Raw genomic sequence first — 23,890 nt, 5'->3', positions numbered from 1 at the left:
CCTCTGTCCCACCTCCGTCCCCACCTCCGTCCCCACCTCCATCCCCTTCTCCGCCCCTCTCCGTCCCCACCTCCATCGCCACCTCCGTCCCCTCTGTCCCCTCTCCGCCCCTCTCCGTCCCTTCTCCGCCCCCACCTCCATCCCCTCTTCGTCCCGGCTCTGTCCCACCTCCGTCCCCACCTCCGTCCCCACCTTTCTCCCACCTCCATCGCCACCTCCATCCCCCTCTCCGCCCCTCTCCGCCCCTCTCCGCCCCTCTCCGTCCCGGCTCCGTCCCGGCTCTGTCCCCACCTCCATCGCCACCTCCATCCCCTCTCCATCCCCTCTCCATCCCCTCTCCGCCATGGCCCCCTCGGGGACCCCGGAGCGCGGTTCCCTGGCTCGGCTGGCCCGGGACACGGCGTGTCCGGCCTGCGGGGCCGCTCTGCGGGACCCGGTGCTGCTGCCGTGCGAGCACAGCTGCTGCCGCCGCTGCCTGGCTCCCGAGCCCTCCGCCTGCTCCGCCGGCGGCCCCGCACCGGGCCCGGCGTGTCCCCGCTGCCGCCGGCCCTGCGCGCCCGGCCGCGTCCGCACCGCGGTGGCGCTGGCGGTGGAGGCGCGGATCGTGCGGAGGCTGGCGGGGGACGGCTCGGGGGGCGCGGGGACGCTGCGGAGAGCCAGGAGCTGCAGGTGAGGCTTGGGGAGAGCTTTGGGGAGAGATTTGGGGGCTTTGGGGGGAGTTTGGGGAGAGATTTGGGGGTTTGGGGAGAGGTTTGGGGGGTTGGGGACAGGTTTGGGGTGAGATTTGGGGGTTTGGGGGGCACGCGGGGGGCGCGGGGACGCTGCGGAGAGCCAGGAGCTGCAGGTGAGGCTTGGGGAGAGATTTGGGGAGAGATTTGGGGGGTTTGGGGGGAGTTTGGGGGGAGATTTGGGGGTTTGGGGAGAGGTTTGGGGGTTTGGGGGGAGTTTGGGGAGAGATTTGGGAGTTTAGGGAGAGGTTTGGGGGTTTGAGGGGAGATTTGGGGGGAGATTTGAGGGTTTGGGGAGAGATTTGGGGGTTTGGGGAGAGGTTTGGGGGTTTGGGGGGAGTTTGGGGGGAGATTTGGGGGGAGATTTGGGCGTTTGGGGAGAGGTTTGGGGGTTTGGGGGGAGCTTTGGGGAGAGATTTGGGGGTTTGGGGGGAGATTTGGGGGTTTGGGGGGAGATTTGGGGGGAGATTTGGGGGGAGATTTGGGGGTTTGGGGACAGATTTGGGGGTTTGAGGGGAGATTTGGGGGGAGATTTGGGGGGAGATTTGGGGGGAGACTTGGGGGGAGTTTGGGGTGAGATTTGAGGAGAGATTTGGGGGTTTGGAGGCAGATTTGAGGGTTTGGGGAGAGGTTTGGGGGGAGTTTGGGGTGAGATTTGGGAGTTTGGGGGGAGTTTGGGGGGAGATTTGGGGGTTTGGGGGCAGATTTGGGGTGATATTGGGGAGTTTGGGGGAGATTTGGGGGGAGATTTGGGGGTTTGGGGGGAGATTTGGGGGTTTGGGGGGAGATTTGGGGTGATATTGGGGAGTTTGGGGGAGATTTGGGGGGAGATTTGGGGATCTGGGGGGCGCGGGGACGCTGCGGAGAGCCAGGAGCTGCAGGTGAGGTTTGGGGGGAGATTTGGGAGTTTGGGGTGAGATCTGGGGATTTGGGGTGAAATTTGGGAGTTTTGGGGATGTGCGGGGAACTCAGGGGGGATTTGGGGGAATTTGGGGACGTGCGGGGGGGAGGGACAGAGAGAATTTGGGGGAGATTGAGGGGATTTGGGGACTTGAGGGAAATCCGGAACCTGGGAGGGATTGGGGGGAATTTGGGGACATTTTGGGGGGGGCTCGGGGGGATTTTGGGGGGGACAGAGGCGATTTTTTGGGGGGGGGATTGAGGGGATTTTTTGGGGGGGCCTGAGGGGATTTTTTGGGGGGGGGACAGAGGGGATTTTTTGGGGGGGATTGAGGGGATTTTGGGGGGGACTGAGGGGATTTTTTGGGGGGGATTGAGGGGATTTTGGGGGGGGGACTGAGGGGATTTTTTGGGGGGGACAGAGGGGATTTTGGGGCTCCCCCGCAGCAATTCTGGGCTGCCCCCCCCCCCTCACGTGCCGTGGCCACCTGAGCCCTCCCCGAGGTCGCCACCGCGCCCCGCAGGTGACCTCGATGTGCCCCCCCCCGGGGGGGCCCCGCCCCCTCCCCGCCCGGCCCGGTGACATTTTTGGGGGGTGACAATTTTTGTTTTGCTGCCACCCGGGCCCCTCCCCCCCCCCCCCCCCCCCCTCCAAATTTTGTGCTGTCCCCTCCCCTCCCCCCCTTTTTTGTGTCCCCACAGCCTCGGGGCCCAGCTGCGAGCCGACGCCGCCCCTCCCCCACCCCCGCGGGACCCCCCCACCAACGCCCCTCCCCCCCAATAAACGCCCCCTCCCCAAAATTGCCACCCCCGAGTCGCGGCTGCCGCCTTTAATGGCCCCTTTTTTTTTGGGGGGGGGGGGACCCCAAAATGCCCCCCCTGGAAGGTGGGGGAGGGGGGTGGGGGAGGGGCGGCTCGGGGGGGGTCATCGGGGGGTGGGGGAGGGGTCCCGGTGTCCGTTTGGGGGGGTCCAGGGTCCATTTTTGGGGTGTCCAGTGCCCATTTTGGGGTGTCCGGTGTCTATTTTTGGGGTGTTCAATGTCCATTTTTGGGGTGTCCATTTTTGGGTGTCCAGGGTCCATTTTTGGGGTGTCCGGTGTCCATTTTTGGGGTGTTCAATGTCCATTTTTGGGGTGTCCGGTGTCCATTTTTGGGGTGTCCGTTTTGGGGTGTCCAGTGCCCATTTTGGGGTGTCCAGGGTCCATTTTTGGGGTGTTCAGGTGTCCATTTTTGGGGTGTCCATTTTTGGGGTGTTCAGGGTCCATTTTGGGGTGTCCCGGTGTCCATTTTTGGGGTGTCCAGGGTCCATTTTTGGGGTGTTCAGGGTCCATTTTTGGGGGGTCCCGGTGTCCATTTTTGGGGTGTCCATTTTTGGGGTGTCCATTTTTGGGGTGTTCAGTGCCCATTTTGGGGTGTCCAGGGTCCATTTTTGGGGTGTCCATTTTTGGGTGTCCAGGGTCCATTTTTGGGGTGTCCATTTTTGGGGTGTCCAGGGTCCATTTTTGGGGTATTCAATGTCCATTTTTGGGGTGTCCAGTGCCCATTTTTGGGGTGTCCGGTGTCCATTTTTGGGGTGTCCGGTGTCCGTTTTGGGGTGTTCAGGGTCCATTTTGGGGTGTCCAGGGTCCATTTTTGGGGTGTTCAATGTCCATTTTTGGGGTGTCCATTTTTGGGGTGTCCAGTGCCCATTTTTGGGGTGTTCAGTGCCCATTTTGGGGTGTCCAGGGTCCATTTTTGGGGTGTCCAGTGCCCATTTTGGGGTGTCCAGGGTCCATTTTTGGGGTGTTCAGGGTCCATTTTTGGGTGTCCATTTTTGGGGTGTTCAGTGCCCATTTTGGGGTGTTCAGGGTCCATTTTTGGGGTGTCCATTTTTGGGGTGTCCAGTGCCCATTTTTGGGGTGTCCGGTGTCCATTTTTGGGGTGTTCAGGGTCCATTTTTGGGGTGTCCAGGTGTCCATTTTTGGGGTGTTCAGTGTCCATTCTGAGGTGTTCAGTGTCCATTTTTGGGGTGTCCAGTGCCCATTTTGGGGTGTCCAGGTGTCCATTTTTGGGTGTCCATTTTTGGGGTGTCGAGGTGTCCATTTTTGGGGTGTTCAATGTCCATTTTTGGGGGGTCCCGGTGTCCATTTTTGGGGTGTCCATTTTTGGGGTGTCCGGTGTCCATTTTTGGGGGGTCCATTTTGGGGTGTCCATTTTGGGGTGTCCAGTGCCCATTTTTGGGGGGTCCCGGTGTCCATTTGGGGAGGGGGGAGGGGGGAGGTCCAGGCCTCAATCCCAGGCATTGAAATTTAGGACGGGGGGAGGGGGAATTCTGGGTTAAAACCCTGAAATTTTGGGGTTAAACCCCAGGAGTTTGGGGCTGAAACTCCAGAATTTCAGGGCAAAAAAAATTCCCTGGAATTTCGGGGTTGAAGCCCTGGAATTTTGGGGTTAAACCCCTGGAATTTTGGCGTTAAAACCCTAGATTTTCGGGGTTAAAACCCGGGAATTATCGCTAAAACCCTGGAATTTCGGGGCTGAAACACCAGAATTTCGGGGCTAAAACCCTGGAATTTTGGGGTTAAAACCCGGGAATTTCGGGGCTAAAACCCTGGAATTTTGGGGCTTAAAACCCTGGAATTTTGGAATTAAAACCCTCGCATTTCGGGGCTAAAACCCGGGAATTTCGGGGTTAAAACCCTCGAATTTTGGGGTTAAAACTCCAGAATTTTCAGCACTAAAACGCTGGAATTTCGGAGTTAAAACCCGGGAATTTCGGGGCTAAACCCCTCGAATTTTGGGGTTAAAACCCGGGAATTTCGGGGCTAAAACCCTGGAATTTCGGAGTTAAAACCCGGGAATTTCAGGGCTAAACCCCTCGAATTTTGGGGTTAAAACCCGGGAATTTCGGGGCTAAAACCCTGGAATTTTGGGGTTAAAACCCGGGAATTTCAGGGCTAAAACCTTCGAATTTTGGGGTTAAAACCCGGGAATTTCGGGGCTAAAACCCTGGAATTTTGGGGTTAAAACCCGGGAATTTCAGGGCTAAAACCTTCGAATTTTGGGGTTAAAACCCGGGAATTTCAGGGCTAAAACCCTGGAATTTTGGGGTTAAAACCCGGGAATTTCAGGGCTAAAACCCTCGAATTTTGGGGTTAAAACCCGGGAATTTCGGGGCTAAAACCCTGGAATTTTGGGGTTAAAACCCGGGAATTTCAGGGCTAAAACCCGGGAATTTTGGGGTTAAAACCCGGGAATTTCAGGGCTAAAACCCTGGAATTTTGGGCTTAAAACCCGGGAATTTGGGGCCGAACCCCCGCAATTCCCCTCTGGGGAGGGGTCGCACCCCGAAGCCAATTTTGGGGAGGGGGTGGCGAGGGGAAAACTGGGGGGGGGGGGGAGGGGCGGGGCCGGGATTTCCCCCCCCCTCCCCCTCCCCCCCCCTTTCAGTGCTCCATGGCCGTGGGGGGGGTCCCGATGGGGGCGGGGGGAGGGGGCAGCGTTTGGGGGCTCCCCCCGGCCCCCCCCCGGCGGCCCCGGCCCCGTTTGTGGCCCCGGATGCAGTGCTGGTGGCCACAGCCCCCCTCCCCCCCCCGCCCCTCCCCCCGCTCCTCTTCCTCCTCCTCCTCCTCCTCCTCCTCCGAGCTCTCCGAGGAGCTCTCGCCGAACGCCCGCGGCCTCTCGTAGATGCAGCAGCCTGGGGGGGGCACGGGGGGGGGATTTGGGGTGGGTTTGGGGTCCCCAAGGGGGGATTTGGGGTCCCCAAGGGGGGGTTTGGGGGTTTGGGAGTGGGGGGAGGGGGATTTGGGGTTGGGTTTGGGGTCCCCAAGGGGGGATTTGGGGTCTCCAAGGGGGGGTTTGGGGGTTTGGGAGTGGGGGGAGGGGGATTTGGGGTGGGTTTGGGGTCCTCAGGGGGGATTTGGGGTCCCTAAGGGGATTTTGGGGTCCCTGGGGGGGGATTTGGGGTTGGTTTTGGGGTCCTCAGGGGGGATTTGGGGTCCCTAAGGGGATTTTGGGGTCCCTGGGGGGTCACGGGGGGGGAATTTGGGGTTGGTTTGGGGTCCCCAAGGGGGGATTTGGGGTCTCCAGGGGGAGTTTTGGGGATTGGAAGTGGGGGGAGGGGGATTTGGGGTTGGGTTTGGGGTCCTCAGGGGAGTTTGGGGGGGATTTTGGGGTCCCTGGGGGGGGCACGGGGGGGGGATTTGGGGTGGGTTTGGGGTCCCCAAGAGGGGATTTGGGGTCCCCAAGGGGGGGTTTTGGGGATTGGGAGTGGGGGGAGGGGGATTTGGGGTTGGGTTTGGGGTCCTCAGGGGGGGGTTGGGGTCCTCAGGGGGGATTTGGGGTCCCCAAGGGGGAGTTTTGGGGATTGGGAGTGGAGGGAGGGGGATTTGGGGTTGGGTTGGGGTCCTCAGGGGGGATTTGGGGTCCCTAAGGGGATTTTGGGGTCCCTGGGGGGGTCACGGGGGGGGGATTTGGGGTTGGTTTTGGGGTCCTCAGGGGGGATTTGGGGTCCCTAAGGGGATTTTGGGGTCCCTGGGGGGGTCACGGGGGGGGGATTTGGGGTTGGTTTTGGGGTCCCCAGGGGGGATTTGGGGTCCCCAAGGGGGGGTTTGGGGGTTTGGGAGTGGGGGGAGGGGGATTTGGGGTTGGGTTTGGGGTCTCCAAGGGGGGATTTGGGGGTCCCCAGGGGGGGATTTGGGGTCCCTAAGGGGATTTTGGGGGTTTGGGAGTGGGGGGAGGGGGATTTGGGGTTGGGTTTGGGGTCCCCAAGGGGGGATTTGGGGGTCCCCAGGGGGAGTTTTGGGGATTGGGAGTGGGGGGAGGGGGATTTGGGGTGGGTTTGGGGTCTCCAAGGGGGGATTTGGGGTCCCCAGGGGGGATTTTGGGGTCCCTGGGGGACACAGGGGGGGGATTTGGGGTTGGGTTTGGGGTCCTCAGGGGGGGTTTGGGGTCCCTAAGGGGATTTTGGGGTCCCCGGGGAGACACGGGGGGGGAATTTGGGGTTGGTTTGGGGTCCTCAGGGGGGATTTGGGGTCCCCAAGGGGGGGTTTGGGGGTTTGGGAGTGGGGGGAGGGGAATTTGGGGTTGGGTTTGGGGTCCTCAGGGGGAGTTTTGGGGTCCCCAGGGAGAGTTTGGGAGTCCCTTGGGGAGTTTGGGGGGGATTTTGGGGTCCCTGGGGGTTTTTGGGGTCCCTGGGGGACACGGGGGGGGGATTTGGGGTTGGTTTGGGGTCCCTGGGGGGGATTTGGGGGTTTGGGAGTGGGGGGAGGGGGATTTGGGGTTGGGTTGGGGTCCTCAGGGGGGGTTTGGGGTCCCTAAGGGGATTTTGGGGTCCCTGGGGGACACAGGGGGGGAATTTGGGGTTGGGTTTGGGGTCCCCGGGGGGGATTTGGGGGTCCCCAAGGGGGGATTTGGGGTCCCTAAGGGGATTTTGGGGTCCCTGGGGGGGTCACGGGGGGGGGATTTGGGGTTGGGTTTGGGGTCTCCAAGGGGGGATTTGGGGTCCTCAGGGGGGGATTTGGGGTCCCTAAGGGGATTTTGGGGTCCCTGGGGGGGTCACGGGGGGGGGATTTGGGGTGGGTTTGGGGTCCTCAGGGGGAATTTGGGGTCCCCAAGGGGGAGTTTTGGGGATTGGGAGTGGAGGGAGGGGGATTTGGGGTTGGGTTTGGGGTCTCCAAGGGGGGATTTGGGGGTCCCCAGGGGGGGATTTGGGGTCCCTAAGGGGATTTTGGGGGTTTGGGAGTGGGGGGAGGGGGATTTGGGGTGGGTTTGGGGTCCCCAAGGGGGTTTGAGGGGGATTTTGGGGTCCCTGGGAGGTCACGGGGGGGGGGATTTGGGGTTGGTTTGGGGTCCCCGGGGGGGTTTGGGGGTTTGGGAGTGGGGGGAGGGGGATTTGGGGTTGGGTTTGGGGTCCTCAGGGGGGGTTTGGGGTCCCTGGGGGATCACGGGGGGGGATTTGGGGTGGGTTTGGGGTCCTCAGGGGAGTTTGGGGGGGATTTTGGGGTCCCTGGGGGTGACACGGGGGGGGATTTAGGGTGGGTTTGGGGTCCCCGGGGGGGATTTGGGGTCTCCAGGGGGAGTTTTGGGGATTGGGAGTGGGGGGAGGGGGATTTGGGGTTGGTTTTGGGGTCCTCAGGGGGAGTTTTGGGGTCCCCAGGGAGAGTTTGGGGGGATTTTGGGGTCCCTGGGGGGGACACGGGGGGGGGATTTGGGGTTGGTTTGGGGTCCCCAAGGGGGTTGGGGGGGGATTTTGGGGTCCCTGGGGGGGGATTTGGGGTCCCTGGGGGTCACGGGGGGGGGGGATTTGGGGTGGGTTTGGGGTCCCCAAGGGGGGATTTGGGGTCCCTAAGGGGATTTTGGGGTCCCCGGGGAGACACGGGGGGGGAATTTGGGGTTGGTTTGGGGTCCCCGGGGGGGATTTGGGGGTCCCCAAGGGGGGATTTGGGGTCCCTAAGGGGATTTTGGGGTCCCTGGGGGGGTCACGGGGGGGGGATTTGGGGTGGGTTTGGGGTCTCCAAGGGGGGATTTGGGGTCCCCAGGGGGAGTTTTGGGGATTGGGAGTGGGGGGAGGGGGATTTGGGGTTGGTTTTGGGGTCCTCAGGGGGAGTTTTGGGTTCCCCAGGGAGAGTTTGGGGGGGATTTGGGGTCCCTGGGGGAGTTTTGGGGTCCCTGGGGGGCACGGGGGGGGGATTTTGGGGGAGTCTGAGGGGTTTTTTGGGGTGCCCAGGGGGGGTTTTGGGGTTTGGGAGTTGGGGGAGGGGGAGTTTGGGGGGTCCCTGGGCCGCTCCCACTCGGGCAGGGGGGATTTAGGGGAATTTTGGGGGGATTTGGGGCTGGTTTGGAGCAATTTTGGGGCCGTTTTGGGGTGATTTGGGGCTGTTTTGGGGCAATTCCGGGCTGTTCTGGGGTGGTTCAGGGTGGTTTTGGGGGGATTTTGGGTGTTTTTGGGGCGATTCAGGGCTGTTTGGGGGTGGTTTTGGGGTGATTTGGGGCTGTTTTGGGGTCATTCTGGGCTGTTCAGGGTCCTTCAGGGCCGCTTTGGGGTCATTTGGGGCCGTTTTGGGGTTATTTTGGACTGTTTGGGGTCATTCCGGGCTGTTTTGGGGTGCTTTTGGGGCGATTTGGGGCTGTTTCGGGTCATTCCAGGCTCTTTTAGGGTCATTCAGGGCTGTTTGGGGTCATTCTGGGCCCTTTTGGGGCCATTCCGGGCCCTTTTGGGGTCATTCTGGGCTGTTTGGGGTCATTCAGGGTGGTTTTGGGGTCATTCCGGGCCCTTTTGGGGTGGTTTTGGGGTGATTCCAGGCTATTTGGGGTCATTCCGGGTGGTTTGGGGTCATTCCGGGTGCTTTTGGGGTCATTCCGGGTGGTTTTGGGGTCATTCCGGGTGGTTTTGGGGCCATTCTGGGCCCTTTTGGGGTCATTCTGGGCTGTTTGGGGTTATTCAGGGTGGTTTTGGGGTGATTCCGGGCCCTTTTGGGGTCATTCCGGGCTGTTTGGGGTCATTCCGGGCTGTTTGGGGTCATTCCGGGTGGTTTTGGGGTCGTTCCGGGCCCTTTTGGGGTCATTCTGGGCTGTTTGGGGTGGTTTTGGGGTCATTCACGGTGGTTTTGGGGTCATTCAGGGCTGTTTGGGGTCATTCCAGGTGCTTTTGGGGCCATTCCGGGCCCTTTTGGGGTAGTTTTGGGGTGATTCCGGGCCCTTTTGGGGTGGTTTTGGGGTCATTCTGGGCCCTTTTGGGGTCATTCTGGGCTGTTTGGGGTCATTCCAGGTGCTTTTGGGGCCATTCTGGGCCCTTTTGGGGTCATTCCGGGCTGTTTGGGGTCATTCCGGGTGGTTTTGGGGTCGTTCCGGGCCCTTTTGGGGTCGTTCCGGGCTGTTTGGGGTCATTCCGGGTGGTTTTGGGGTCGTTCCGGGCCCTTTTGGGGTCATTCTGGGCTGTTTGGGGTGGTTTTGGGGTCATTCACGGTGGTTTTGGGGTCATTCAGGGCTGTTTGGGGTCATTCCAGGTGCTTTTGGGGCCATTCCGGGCCCTTTTGGGGTAGTTTTGGGGTGATTCCGGGCCCTTTTGGGGTGGTTTTGGGGTCATTCTGGGCCCTTTTGGGGTCATTCTGGGCTGTTTGGGGTGGTTTTGGGGTCATTCCGGGTGGTTTTGGGGTCATTCTGGGCCCTTTTGGGGTCATTCTGGGCTGTTTGGGGTTATTCAGAGTGGTTTTGGGGTGATTCTGGGCCCTTTTGGGGTCATTCTGGGCTGTTTGGGGTGCTTTTGGGGTCATTCCGGGTGGTTTTGGGGTCATTCTGGGCCCTTTTGGGGTCATTCTGGGCCCTTTTGGGGTCATTCTGGGCTGTTTGGGGTGCTTTTGGGGTCATTCCGGGTGCTTTTGGGGTCATTCCGGGCCCTTTCGGGGCCATTCTGGGCCCTTTTGGGGTCATTCTGGGCTGTTTAGGGTGGTTTTGGGGTCATTCCGGGCCCTTTCGGGGCCACTGTGGCCACTCACACTTGGACGAGCGCCGGCCCAGGTGCTCGTTGTCCACGGTGTCGCTCGACCACTCGACTTTCTTGTCCGGCTTCCTCTTCCTCAGCTTCAGCGTCAGACTGCGGTTCTCCTGTGGGCGGGCACCGGCGGGCACCGGCGGGCACCGGGGGCACTCAGGGTCACTCAGGGGGCACTCAGGGGGCACTCAGGGTCACTCAGGGTCACTCAGGGGCACTCAGGGGCACTCAGGGGGCACTCAGGGGGCACTCAGGGGTCACTCAGGGGCACTCAGGGGTCATTCAGGGGCACTCAGGGGTCACTCAGGGGTCACTCAGGGGCACTCAGGGGGCACTCAGGGGGCACTCAGGGGTCACTCAGGGGCACTCAGGGGTCACTCAGGGGCACTCAGGGGTCACTCAGGGGCACTCAGGGGTCACTCAGGGGTCACTCAGGGGCACTCAGGGGGCACTCAGGGGCACTCAGGGGTCATTCAGGGGTCACTCAGGGGCACTCAGGGGGCACTCAGGGGTCACTCAGGGACACTCAGGGGGCACTCAGGGGTCACTCAGGGGCACTCAGGGGGCACTCAGGGGCACTCAGGGGTCATTCAGGGGTCACTCAGGGTCACTCAGGGGTCACTCAGGGGTCACTCAGGGGCACTCAGGGGGCACTCAGGGGTCACTCAGGGGTCACTCAGGGACACTCAGGGGGCACTCAGGGGTCACTCAGGGGCACTCAGGGTCACTCAGGGTCACTCAGGGACACTCAGGGGTCACTCAGGGGCACTCAGGGTCACTCAGGGGTCACTCAGGGGGCACTCAGGGGTCACTCAGGGGCACTCAGGGGTCACTCAGGGTCACTCAGGGACACTCAGGGGTCACTCAGGGTCACTCAGGGGCATTCAGGGGTCACTCAGGGGTCACTCAGGGGTCACTCAGGGGTCACTCAGGGTCACTCAGGGGCACTCAGGGGGCACTCAGGGGCACTCAGGGGTCACTCAGGGGGCACTCAGGGTCACTCAGGGGTCACTCAGGGGCACTCAGGGGGCACTCAGGGTCACTCAGGGGCACTCAGGGGCATTCAGGGGGCACTCAGGGGTCACTCAGGGGTCACTCAGGGGCACTCAGGGGTCACTCAGGGGTCACTCAGGGGTCACTCAGGGGCACTCAGGGGGCACTCAGGGGCACTCAGGGGGCACTCAGGGGGCATTCAGGGGCACTCAGGGGTCACTCAGGGGCACTCAGGGGGCACTCAGGGGGCACTCAGGGGTCACTCAGGGGTCACTCAGGGGGCACTCAGGGGTCACTCAGGGGCACTCAGGGGTCATTCAGGGGTCACTCAGGGTCACTCAGGGGTCACTCAGGGGTCACTCAGGGGCACTCAGGGGCACTCAGGGGTCACTCAGGGGCACTCAGGGGGCACTCAGGGGTCACTCAGGGGCACTCAGGGGTCACTCAGGGGTCACTCAGGGGCACTCAGGGGCACTCAGGGGTCACTCAGGGGCACTCAGGGGGCACTCAGGGTCACTCAGGGGCACTCAGGGGTCACTCAGGGGTCACTCAGGGGCACTCAGGGTCACTCAGGGGGCACTCAGGGGTCACTCAGGGGCACTCAGGGGTCACTCAGGGGCACTCAGGGGCACTCAGGGGTCACTCAGGGTCACTCAGGGGGCACTCAGGGGGCACTCAGGGGTCACTCAGGGGTCACTCAGGGGGCACTCAGGGGCACTCAGGGGTCACTCAGGGGCACTCAGGGGTCACTCAGGGGTCACTCAGGGGTCACTCAGGGGGCACTCAGGGGCACTCAGGGGTCACTCAGGGGTCACTCGGGGTCACTCAGGGGCACTCAGGGTCACTCAGGGGTCACTCAGGGGGCACTCAGGGGTCACTCAGGGGGCACTCAGGGGCACTCAGGGTCACTCGGGGTCACTCAGGGGTCACTCAGGGGTCACTCAGGGGTCATTCAGGGGCACTCAGGGGCACTCAGGGGGCACTCAGGGTCACTCAGGGGTCACTCAGGGTCACTCAGGGGCACTCAGGGGTCACTCAGGGTCACTCAGGGGTCACTCAGGGGCACTCAGGGGCACTCAGGGTCACTCAGGGTCACTCAGGGGCACTCAGGGGGCACTCAGGGGTCACTCAGGGGCACTCAGGGTCACTCAGGGTCACTCAGGGGCACTCAGGGGCACTCAGGGGGCACTCAGGGGTCACTCAGGGGCACTCAGGGTCACTCAGGGGTCACTCAGGGGCACTCAGGGGGCACTCAGGGGGCACTCAGGGTCACTCAGGGGTCACTCAGGGGTCACTCAGGGGCACTCAGGGGGCACTCAGGGGTCATTCAGGGGTCACTCAGGGGTCACTCAGGGGCACTCAGGGGGCACTCAGGGGCACTCAGGGGCACTCAGGGGCACTCAGGGTCACTCAGGGGTCACTCAGGGGTCACTCAGGGGACACTCAGGGGTCACTCAGGGGTCACTCAGGGGCACTCAGGGGCACTCAGGGTCACTCAGGGGGCACTCAGGGGCACTCAGGGGTCACTCAGGGGGCACTCAGGGGTCACTCAGGGGGCACTCAGGGGCACTCAGGGGTCACTCAGGGGGCACTCAGGGGTCACTCAGGGTCACTCAGGGTCACTCAGGGTCACTCAGGGGTCACTCAGGGGTCACTCAGGGGGCACTCAGGGGTCACTCAGGGGCACTCAGGGGGCACTCAGGGTCACTCAGGGGTCACTCAGGGGTCACTCAGGGGGCACTCAGGGGGCACTCAGGGGTCACTCAGGGGGCACTCAGGGGCACTCAGGGGTCACTCAGGGGCACTCAGGGGGCACTCAGGGGTCACTCAGGGGTCACTCAGGGGCACTCAGGGGCACTCAGGGGTCACTCAGGGGCACTCAGGGGTCACTCAGGGGCACTCAGGGGCACTCAGGGGTCACTCAGGGGTCACTCAGGGGCACTCAGGGGTCACTCAGGGTCACTCAGGGTCACTCAGGGGTCATTCAGGGGTCACTCAGGGGTCACTCCGGGGTCACTCAGGGGTCACTCAGGGACCCTTCCCAGTATCCCAAACCCCATTCCCAACAATTCCCAGCACATCCCAGTACACCCCAGTACACCCAGTACATCCCAGCACATCCCAGTACACCCAGTACATCCCAGTACATCCCAGCACATCCCAGTACACCCCAGTACATCCCAGCACATCCCAGCACATCCCAGTACACCCAGTACATCCCAGTACATCCCAGCACATCCCAGTACATCCCAGTACATCCCAGTACACCCAGTACATCCCAGTACATCCCAGCACATCCCAGTACATCCCAGTACATCCCAGCACATCCCAGTACATCCCAGTACATCCCAGTACACCCAGTACATCCCAGTACATCCCAGTACATCCCAGTACACCCAGTACATCCCAGTACATCCCAGTACATCCCAGCACATCCCAGTACACCCAGTACATCCCAGTACATCCCAGTACATCCCAGCACATCCCAGCACATCCCAGTACACCCAGCACATCCCAGTACATCCCAGCACATCCATGTACATCCCAGTACATCCCAGTACACCCAGTACATCCCAGTACATCCCAGTACATCCCAGTACACCCAGCACATCCCAGTACACCCAGCACATCCCAGTACACCCAGTACATCCCAGTACATCCCAGTACACCCAGTACATCCCAGCACATCCCAGCACATCCCAGTACACCCAGTACATCCCAGTACATCCCAGTACACCCAGTACATCCCAGTACATCCCAGCACATCCCAGTACATCCCAGTACATCCCAGTACATCCCAGCACATCCCAGTACATCCCAGCACATCCCAGCACATCCCAGTACACCCAGTACACCCAGTACATCCCAGTACATCCCAGTACATCCCAGTACACCCAGCACATCCCAGCACATCCCAGTACATCCCAGCACATCCCAGTACATCCCAGCACATCCCAGTACATCCCAGCACATCCCAGTACACCCAGTACACCCAGTACATCCCAGTACATCCCAGTACATCCCAGTACATCCCAGTACACCCAGCACATCCCAGTACATCCCAGTACATCCCAGCACATCCCAGTACACCCAGTACATCCCAGTACACCCAGTACATCCCAGTACATCCCAGTACATCCCAGTACACCCAGTACATCCCAGTACATCCCAGTACACCCAGTACATCCCAGCACATCCCAGCACATCCCAGTACATCCCAGTACATCCCAGCACATCCCAGTACATCCCAGCACATCCCAGTACACCCAGTACACCCAGTACATCCCAGTACATCCCAGTACATCCCAGTACATCCCAGTACACCCAGCACATCCCAGTACATCCCAGTACATCCCAGCACATCCCAGTACATCCCAGTACATCCCAGCACATCCCAGTACACCCAGTACATCCCAGTACATCCAGTACATCCCAGTACATCCCAGTACATCCCAGCACATCCCAGTACATCCCAGCACATCCCAGTACACCCAGTACATCCCAGTACATCCCAGTACATCCCAGTACATCCCAGCACATCCCAGCACATCCCAGTACACCCAGTACATCCCAGTACACCCAGCACATCCCAGTACATCCCAGTACATCCCAGTACATCCCAGCACATCCCAGCACATCCCAGTACACCCAGTACATCCCAGTACATCCCAGTACACCCAGTACATCCCAGTACATCCCAGCACATCCCAGTACATCCCAGTACATCCCAGCACATCCCCGTACATCCCAGTACATCCCAGTACATCCCAGTACATCCCAGTACATCCCAGTACACCCAGCACATCCCAGCACATCCCAGTACATCCCAGTACATCCCAGCACATCCCAGTACATCCCAGCACATCCCAGTACACCCAGTACACCCAGTACATCCCAGTACATCCCAGTACATCCCAGTACACCCAGCACATCCCAGTACATCCCAGTACATCCCAGCACATCCCAGTACATCCCAGTACATCCCAGTACACCCAGTACATCCCAGTACACCCAGTACATCCCAGTACATCCCAGTACACCCAGTACATCCCAGTACACCCAGTACATCCCAGTACATCCCAGTACACCCAGTACACCCAGTACATTCCAGCACACCCAGTACATCCCAGTACATCCCAGCACACCCCAGTACATCCCAGTACACCCAGCACATCCCAGTACATCCCAGTACATCCCAGCACACCCAGCACATCCCAGCACACCCAGTACATCCCAGTACATCCCAGCACATCCCAGTACATCCCAGCACATCCCAGTACACCCAGTACATCCCAGCACATCCCAGTACATCCCAGTACATCCCAGTACATCCCAGTACACCCAGTACATCCCAGTACACCCAGCACATCCCAGTACATCCCAGCACATCCCAGCACATCCCAGTACACCCAGTACATCCCAGCACATCCCAGTACACCCAGTACATCCCAGCACATCCCAGCACATCCCAGTACATCCCAGTACACCCAGCACATCCCAGTACATCCCAGTACACCCAGTACATCCCAGCACATCCCAGCCCATCCCAGTACATCCCAGTACACCCAGTACACCCAGCACATCCCAGTACATCCCAGTACATCCCAGTACATCCCAGCACATCCCAGTACATCCCAGCACATCCCAGTACACCCAGTACATCCCAGTACACCCCCGTACATCCCAGCACATCCCAGCACATCCCAGTACATCCCAGTACATCCCAGTACACCCCCGTACATCCCAGCACATCCCAGTACACCCCCGTACATCCCAGCACATCCCAGTACATCCCAGTACATCCCAGCACATCCCAGCACATCCCAGCACATCCCAGTACATCCCAGTACATCCCAGTACACCCAGTACATCCCAGTACATCCCAGCACATCCCAGTACACCCCAGTACACCCAGCACATCCCAGTACACCCAGTACATCCCAGTACATCCCAGCACATCCCAGTACACCCAGTACATCCCAGTACACCCAATACATCCCAGTACATCCCAGTACATCCCAGTACACCCAGCACATCCCAGTACATCCCAGCACATCCCAGTACATCCCAGTACATCCCAGCACATCCCAGTACATCCCAGTACATCCCAGTACACCCAGTACATCCCAGTACACCCAGTACATCCCAGTACACCCCAGTACACCCAGCACATCCCAGCACATCCCAGCACATCCCAGTACATCCCAGTACACCCAGTACATCCCAGCACATCCCAGTACACCCAGTACATCCCAGTACATCCCAGCACATCCCAGTACACCCAGCACATCCCAGTACATCCCAGCACATCCCAGTACACCCAGTACATCCCAGTACATCCCAGCACATCCCAGTACATCCCAGTACACCCACAGCCCCTTCCCAGTATCCGAAACCGACCCCTCCCAGTTCCCAGCCCCCATTCCCAGTTCCCAGCCCCCATTCCCAGTATCCAACCCCCATTCCCAGTACCCAGCCCCCATTCCCAGTATCCAACCCCCATTCCCAGTATCCAACCCTCATTCCCAGTACCCAGCCCCCATTCCCAGTATCCAACCCCCATTCCCAGTATCCAACCCCCATTCCCAGTATCCAACCCTCATTCCCAGTTCCCAACCCCCATTCCCAGTTCCCAGCCCCCATTCCCAGTTCCCAGCCCCCATTCCCAGTCTCCAGCCCCCATTCCCAGTATCCAACCCCCTCTCCCAGTTCCCAACCCCCATTCCCAGTACCCAGCCCCCATTCCCAGTTCCCAGCCCCCATTCCCAGTCTCCAGCCCCCATTCCCAGTATCCAACCCCCTCTCCCAGTTCCCAACCCCCATTCCCAGTACCCAGCCCCCATTCCCAGTTCCCAGCCCCCATTCCCAGTGCCCCCAGCCCCCATTCCCAGTGCCCCCAGCCCCATTCCCAGTATCCAACCCCCATTCCCAGTCTCCAGCCCCCATTCCCAGTTCCCGGCCCCCATTCCCAGTCTCCAGCCCCCATTCCCAGTATCCAACCCCCATTCCCAGTCTCCAGCCCCAATTCCCAGTTCCCAGCCCCCATTCCCAGTCTCCAGCCCCCATTCCCAGTATCCAACCCCCATTCCCAGTCTCCAATCCCCATTCCCAGTCTCCAGCCCCCATTCCCAGTCTCCAGCCCCCATTCCCAGTTCCCAGCCCCCATTCCCAGTTCCCCCCCGGCCCTCACCGGTTCCGCCGCTCCGCTCTCGGTGACGGTGGCGGTGCCGCACCCGCCGCTCTCCGCCGCCTCCGCCATGGCCCCGGGGGGGGTTCCCCGCTGCTGGGCGAGGGGGGCTCCCGCTACTGGGATGGGGAGGGGGCGGAACTGGGAAGGGCCGGGCCGCTCTCGCCGCCGCCCCCGGTGCAACGCCCGACGCCGCCCCGACTTCCGGTGTGCGCGGCCCGCGCCGCTTCCGGTTGGTGCGGCAGCGATTCCGGTCCCCCTGTGCGCGGCACTTCCGGCGTACGGACAGCGGGGGGGGGGGCGCTACGGAGGCGCTACGGAGGCGCGGAGGGGCCAATTTAGGGCGGGGGGCGATTTGGGGGTCCGAGAGGGGTTTGGGGTCACTTTGGGGTCACTTTGGGGGGTCCGAGAGGGGTTTGGGGTCACTTTGGGGTCACTTTTGGGGGGTCCAAGGGGGTTTGGGGTCACTTTGGGGGGGTCCCAGGGGGTTTGGGGTCTCTTTTTGGGGGTCCCAGGGGGTTTGGGGTCACTTTGGGGTCACTTTTGGGGGTCCAAGGGGGTTTGGGGTCACTTTGGGGTCACTTTGGGGGGTCCCAGGGGGTTTGGGGTCACTTTGGGGTCACTTTTGGGGGGGTCCGAGGGGGTTTGGGGTCACTTTGGGGTCACTTTGGGGTCACTTTTGGGGGGGTCCCAGGGGGTTTGGGGTCACTTTGGGGTCACTTTTTGGGGGGTCCGAGGGGGTTTGGGGTCACTCTGGGGTCACTTTTGGGGGGTCCCACAGGGTTGGGGTCACTTTGGGGTCACTTTTGGGGGGTCCCACAGGGTTGGGGTCACTTTGGGGTCACTTCGGGGGGGTCCCAGGGTGGTTTGGGGTCACTTTGGGGTCACTTCGGGGGGGTCCCAGGGTGGTTTGGGGTCACTTTGGGGTCACTTTTTGGGGGTCCCACAGGGTTGGGGTCACTTTGGGGTCACTTTGGGGGGGCCCAGAGGGTTTGGGGTCACTTTGGGGTCACTTTTGGGGGGGTCCAAGGGGGTTTGGGGTCACTTTGGGGTCACTTTTGGGGGGTCCCAGGGGGTTTGGGGTCACTTTGGGGTCACTTTTGGGGGGTCCCAGGGGGTTTGGGGTCACTTTGGGGTCACTTTTGGGGGGGTCCAAGGGGGTTTGGGGTCACTTTAGGGTCACTTTGGGGTCACTTTGGGGGGTCCGAGGGGGTTTGGGGTCACTTTGGGGTCACTTTTGGGGGGGTCCCAGGGGGTTTGGGGTCACTTTGGGGTCACTTTTTGGGGGTCCCAGGGGGTTTGGGGTCACTTTGGGGTCACTTTTGGGGGGTCCCAGGGGGTTTGGGGTCACTTTGGGGTCACTTTTGGGGGGGTCCGAGGGGGTTTGGGGTCACTTTGGGGTCACTTTGGGGGGTCCCAGGGGGTTTGGGGTCACTTTGGGGTCACTTTGGGGGGTCCCAGGGGGTTTGGGGTCACTTTGGGGTCACTTTGGGGGGTCCCAGGGGGTTTGGGGTCACTTTGGGGTCACTTTGGGGTCACTTTTGGGGGGTCCGAGGGGGTTTGGGGTCACTTTGGGGTCACTTTGGGGTCACTTTTGGGGGGTCCCAGGGGGTTTGGGGTCACTTTGGGGGGTCCCAGGGGGTTTGGGGTCACTCTGGGGTCACTCTGGGGTCACTCTGGGGTCACTTCGGGGTCACTTCGGGGTCTCCAAACCACACCAGCCCCAAACCCCCAGATTTTGGGGTCGCTTTTATTCCTCGTCCGACACCAAAAAAGGCCCGAAAACGGCGAATTTCAGGAATCCTCCTTCTCCTGGAACCTGCGGGGACACGGACGCGGCTTTGGGGCCATTTGGGGTGATTTGGGGATTTTGGGGGTGATTTGGGGATTTTTGGGGTGATTTTGGGGGTTTTGGGGTGATTTTGGGGATTTTTGGGGTGATTTTGGGGCTTTTGGGGTGATTTTGGGGGTTTTTGGGGTGATTTGGGGATTTTTGGGGCGATTTGGGGATTTTTGGGGTGATTTTGGGGGGTTTTGGGGTGATTTTGGGGGTTTTTGGGGTGATTTGGGGATTTTTGGGGCGATTTGGGGATTTTTGGGGTGATTTTGGGGGTTTTGGGGTGATTTTGGGGCTTTTGGGGTGATTTTGGGATTTTTGGAGGTGATTTTGGGGTTTTTGGGGTGATTTTGGGGCATTTTGGGGCTGATTTGGGGGAATTTTGGGCTGATTTGGGGGAATTTTGGGCTGATTTGGGGCATTTTTGGGCTGATTTGGGTGATTTTGGGCCGATTTGGGGCATTTTTGGGGTGATTTTGGGCCGATTTGGGTGATTTTGGGCCAATTTGGGGCATTTTTGGGGTGATTTTGGGCCGATTTGGGGCATTTTTGGGCTGATTTGAGTGATTTTGGGGTGATTTTGGGCCAATTTGGGTGATTTTGGGGTGATTTTGGGCCAATTTGGGGCATTTTTGGGGTGATTTGGGGCGGATTTGGGTGATTTTGGGCTGATTTGGGCTGATTTTGGGGTTTTGGGGCTGATTTGGGGGAATTTTGGGCTGATTTGGGGCATTTTTGGGCTGATTTGGGTGATTTTGGGGTGATTTCCAGCTGATTTTGGCTGATTTGGGGTGATTTTTGGCTGATTTCGGCTGATATGGGGCGATTTTGGGCTGATTTGGGGGAATTTTGGGCTGATTTGGGTGATTTTGGGCCAATTTGGGGCATTTTTGGGCTGATTTGGGGCCGATTTGGGGGAATTTTGGGCTGATTTGGGTGATTTTGGGGTGATTTGGGGTGATTTGGGGCTGATTTGGGGCATTTTTGGGCTGATTTGAGTGATTTTGGGGTGATTTTGGGCCAATTTGGGTGATTTTGGGGTGATTTTGGGCCAATTTGGGTGATTTTGGGGTGATTTTGGGCCGATTTGGGACATTTTTGGGGCGATTTGGGGCCGATTTGGGGCATTTTTGGGGTGATTTTGGGCCAATTTGGGTGATTTTGGGGTGATTTGGGGCCAATTTGGGTGATTTTGGGCCGATTTGGGTGATTTTGGGGTGATTTGGGGCCGATTTGGGGCATTTTTGGGGTGATTTGGGGCCGATTTGGGCCATTTTGGCTGTTTCCAGCCCCGTCTCACCGGCAGCGGGGGCAGGTGTAGAACACGGTCTGGCCCTCGTCGGCCGAGCGCGTCTGGCGCGTGCGGTACCACATCCCCTCATGCCCGCAGCCGGGGCAGCGCCGCTCCACCTGCCCGCGGCCCCAAATCCTCCTTATCCACCCCAAAATCCTCCTTATCCACCCCAAAATCCTGTTACCCGCCCCGAAATACCCGGTATCCGCCCCAAAACCCCGGTATCCACCCCAAAATCCTCATTATCCACCCCAAAATCCTCATTATCCACCCCAAAATCCTCGTTATCCACCCCAAAATCCTCATTATCCGCCCCAAAATCCTCATTATCCACCCCAAAATCCTCATTATCCACCCAAAATCCCCGGTATTCACCCCAAAATCCTCATTATCCACCCCAAAATCCTCCTTATCCACCCCAAAATCCTCATTATCCACCCCAAAATCCTCATTATCCACCCAAAATCCTCATTATCCACCCAAAATCCTCCTTATTCACCCCAAAATCCTCATTATCCACCCCAAAATCCTCATTATCTGCCCAAAATCCCAGTATCCACCTCAAAATCCTCATTATCCACCCAAAATCCTCATTATCCACCCCAAAATCCTCATTATCCACCCCAAAATCCTCCTTATCCACCCCAAAATCCTCATTATCCACCCCAAAATCCTCGTTATCCACCCCAAAATCCTCATTATCCACCCAAAATCCTCATTATCCACCCAAAATCCTCCTTATCCACCCCAAAATCCTCATTATCCACCCCAAAATCCTCCTTATCCACCCCAAAATCCTCATTATCCACCCAAAATCCTCATTATCCACCCAAAATCCTCATTATCCACCCCAAAATCCCCATTATCCACCCAAAATCCTCATTATCCACCCAAAATCCTCCTTATCCACCCCAAAATCCTCATTATCCACCCAAAATCCTCATTATCCACCCCAAAATCCTCATTATCTGCCCCAAAATCCTCATTATCCACCCCAAAATCCTCCTTATCCACCCAAAATCCTCATTATCCACCCCAAAATCCTCATTATCCACCCAAAATCCTCATTATCCACCCCAAAATCCCCGGTATCCACCCCAAAATCCTCATTATCCACCCCAAAATCCTCCTTATTCACCCCAAAATCCTCATTATCCACCCAAAATCCTCCTTATCCACCCCAAAATCCCCATTATCCACCCCAAAATCCCCATTATCCACCCCAAAATCCTCATTATCCACCCAAAATCCTTATTATCCACCCCAAAATCCTCATTTTCCACCCCAAAATCCCCATTTTCCACCCCAAAATCCTCATTATCCACCCCAAAATCCTCATTATCCACCCCAAAAACCCCGGTATTCACCCAAAATCCTCATTTTCCACCCCAAAATCCTCCTTATCCGCCCCAAAACCCCGGTATCCACCCCAAAATCCTCATTATCCACCCCAAAATCCTCATTATCCACCCCAAAATCCTCCTTATCCACCCCAAAATCCTCGTTATCTACCCCAAAATCCTCATTATCCACCCCAAAATCCTCATTATCCACCCAAAATCCTCATTATCCACCCCAAAATCCTCATTATCCACCCCAAAATCCTCATTATCCACCCCAAAATCCTCCTTATCCACCCCAAAACCCCGTTATCCACCCCAAAATCCTCATTATCCACCCCAAAATCCTCATTATCCACCCCAAAATCCTCATTATCCACCCAAAATCCCCGTTATCCACCCCAAAATCCCCATTATCCACCCCAAATCCCCGTTATCCACCCCAAAATCCTCATTATCCACCCAAAATCCTCATTATCCACCCAAAATCCCCGTTATCCACCCCAAAATCCTCCTTATCCACCCCAAAATCCTCCTTATCCACCCCAAAATCCTCCTTATCCACCCCAAAATCCTCCTTATCCACCCCAAAATCCTCATTATCCACCCCAAAATCCTCATTATCCACCCCAAAATCCTCCTTATCCACCCCAAAATCCTCGTTATCCACCCCAAAATCCTCATTATCCACCCAAAATCCTCGTTATCCACCCCAAAATCCTCATTATCCACCCCAAAACCCCGGTATTCACCCCAAAATCCTCCTTATCCACCCCAAAACCCTGTTACCCGCCCCGAAATACCCGGTATCCGCCCCAAAACCCCGGTATCCACCCCAAAATCCTCATTATCCACCCCAAAATCCTCATTATCCACCCCAAAATCCTCGTTATCCACCCCAAAATCCCCGGTATCCACCCCAAAATCCTCATTATCCGCCCCAAAATCCTCATTATCCACCCAAAATCCCCATTATCCACCCCAAAATCCTCATTATCCACCCCAAAATCCTCATTATCCACCCCAAAATCCTCCTTATCCACCCAAAATCCTCATTATCCACCCCAAAATCCTCATTATCCACCCCAAAATCCTCATTATCCACCCCAAAATCCTCCTTATCCACCCAAAATCCTCATTATCCACCCCAAAATCCTCATTATCCACCCCAAAATCCTCCTTATCCACCCCAAAATCCTCATTATCCACCCCAAAATCCTCATTATCCACCCCAAAATCCTCATTATCCACCCCAAAATCCTCCTTATTCACCCCAAAATCCTCATTTTCCACCCAAAATCCCCATTATCCACCCCAAAATCCTCATTATCCACCCCAAAATCCTCATTATCCACCCAAAATCCTCATTATCCACCCCAAAATCCTCATTTTCCACCCAAAATCCTCATTATCCACCCCAAAATCCTCATTATCCACCCCAAAATCCTCATTATCCACCCCAAATCCTCATTATTTACCCCAAAATCCCCGTTATTTACCCCAAATCCTCATTATTTACCCCAAAATTCCGTTATTCCCCAAAATCCCCGTTATTCTCGGAATTCCCAGGATTTCCCCCCCAAAAAAAACTCCCAGGAAAATTCCAGCATTTCCCCTCCAAAATTCCCAAAATTCCAGCATTTACCCCCCAAAACTTCTTCCTCAGAAATTCCCAAATTTCCAACGTTTCCTCCCCAAAAATTCTCAAAATTCCAGCATTTCCCTCCCAAAAATTCCTGAAATTCCGGCATTTACTCCCCAAAAATTCCCAGAAAATTCCAGCATTTCCTCCCCAAAAATTCCCAAATTTCCAACGTTTCCCCCCCAAAAATTCCCAGAAAATTCCAGCATTTCCTCCCCCCCAAAAATTCCCAAAATTCCGCCAATTCCCCCCCAAAAATTCCCCAAATTTCCAGGATTTCCCCCCCAAAAATTGCCCAAATTCCCGCATTTACTCCCAAAAACTCCTGAAATTCCAGCAATTCCCCCCCAAAAATCCCCAAATTTCCAACGTTTGCCCCCAGGAAATTCCCAGAAAATTCCAGCATTTCCTCCCCCCCAAAAATTCCCAAAATTCCGCCAATTCCCCCCCCAAAATCCCCAAAATTCCCACATTTACTCCCAAAAAAATTCCCAGAAAA

The 23,890-nt window shown here is 58.2% G+C and overlaps 2 protein-coding genes across 5 annotated transcripts; one reads left to right on the top strand and one right to left on the bottom strand.

Annotated features, from left to right (window-relative positions):
• Positions 1-81: 81 nt before the first annotated feature.
• On the top strand, positions 82-3,948 carry LOC309584096 (RING finger protein 39-like; the record flags this gene model as incomplete). Of its 4 annotated transcripts, none has more annotated exons than XM_082300016.1 (4): positions 104-669; positions 2,331-2,974; positions 3,028-3,203; positions 3,333-3,948. In XM_082300016.1, exons 2-4 carry the CDS (start codon positions 2,462-2,464, stop codon positions 3,946-3,948), a joined length of 1,305 nt encoding a protein of 434 aa, XP_082156142.1. In that variant the 5' UTR covers positions 104-669; positions 2,331-2,461. The 4 variants fall into 4 exon arrangements, with proteins under 4 accessions (XP_082156143.1, XP_082156142.1, XP_082156141.1 ...); XM_082300015.1 differs by having other exon boundaries at positions 106-669; positions 2,331-2,848; positions 2,887-2,907; positions 3,028-3,948; XM_082300014.1 differs by having other exon boundaries at positions 110-669; positions 3,028-3,948.
• On the bottom strand, positions 3,814-18,613 carry PPP1R11 (protein phosphatase 1 regulatory inhibitor subunit 11). Its single transcript, XM_082300018.1, has 4 exons — positions 18,557-18,613; positions 17,282-18,417; positions 10,103-10,211; positions 3,814-5,304 (listed from the first exon to the last, which is right to left on the bottom strand). Exons 2-4 carry the CDS (start codon positions 17,348-17,350, stop codon positions 5,054-5,056), a joined length of 429 nt encoding a protein of 142 aa, XP_082156144.1. The 5' UTR covers positions 17,351-18,417; positions 18,557-18,613; the 3' UTR covers positions 3,814-5,053.
• Positions 18,614-23,890: the final 5,277 nt, after the last annotated feature.

Source organism: Coloeus monedula (assembly GCF_965178545.1).
Source record: "Coloeus monedula genome assembly, chromosome: 36".
Classification (NCBI taxonomy): Eukaryota; Metazoa; Chordata; class Aves; order Passeriformes; family Corvidae; genus Coloeus; species Coloeus monedula.
Note: the sequence above shows the minus strand (reverse complement) of the source record. Positions and strands in the feature narration are given on the sequence as shown.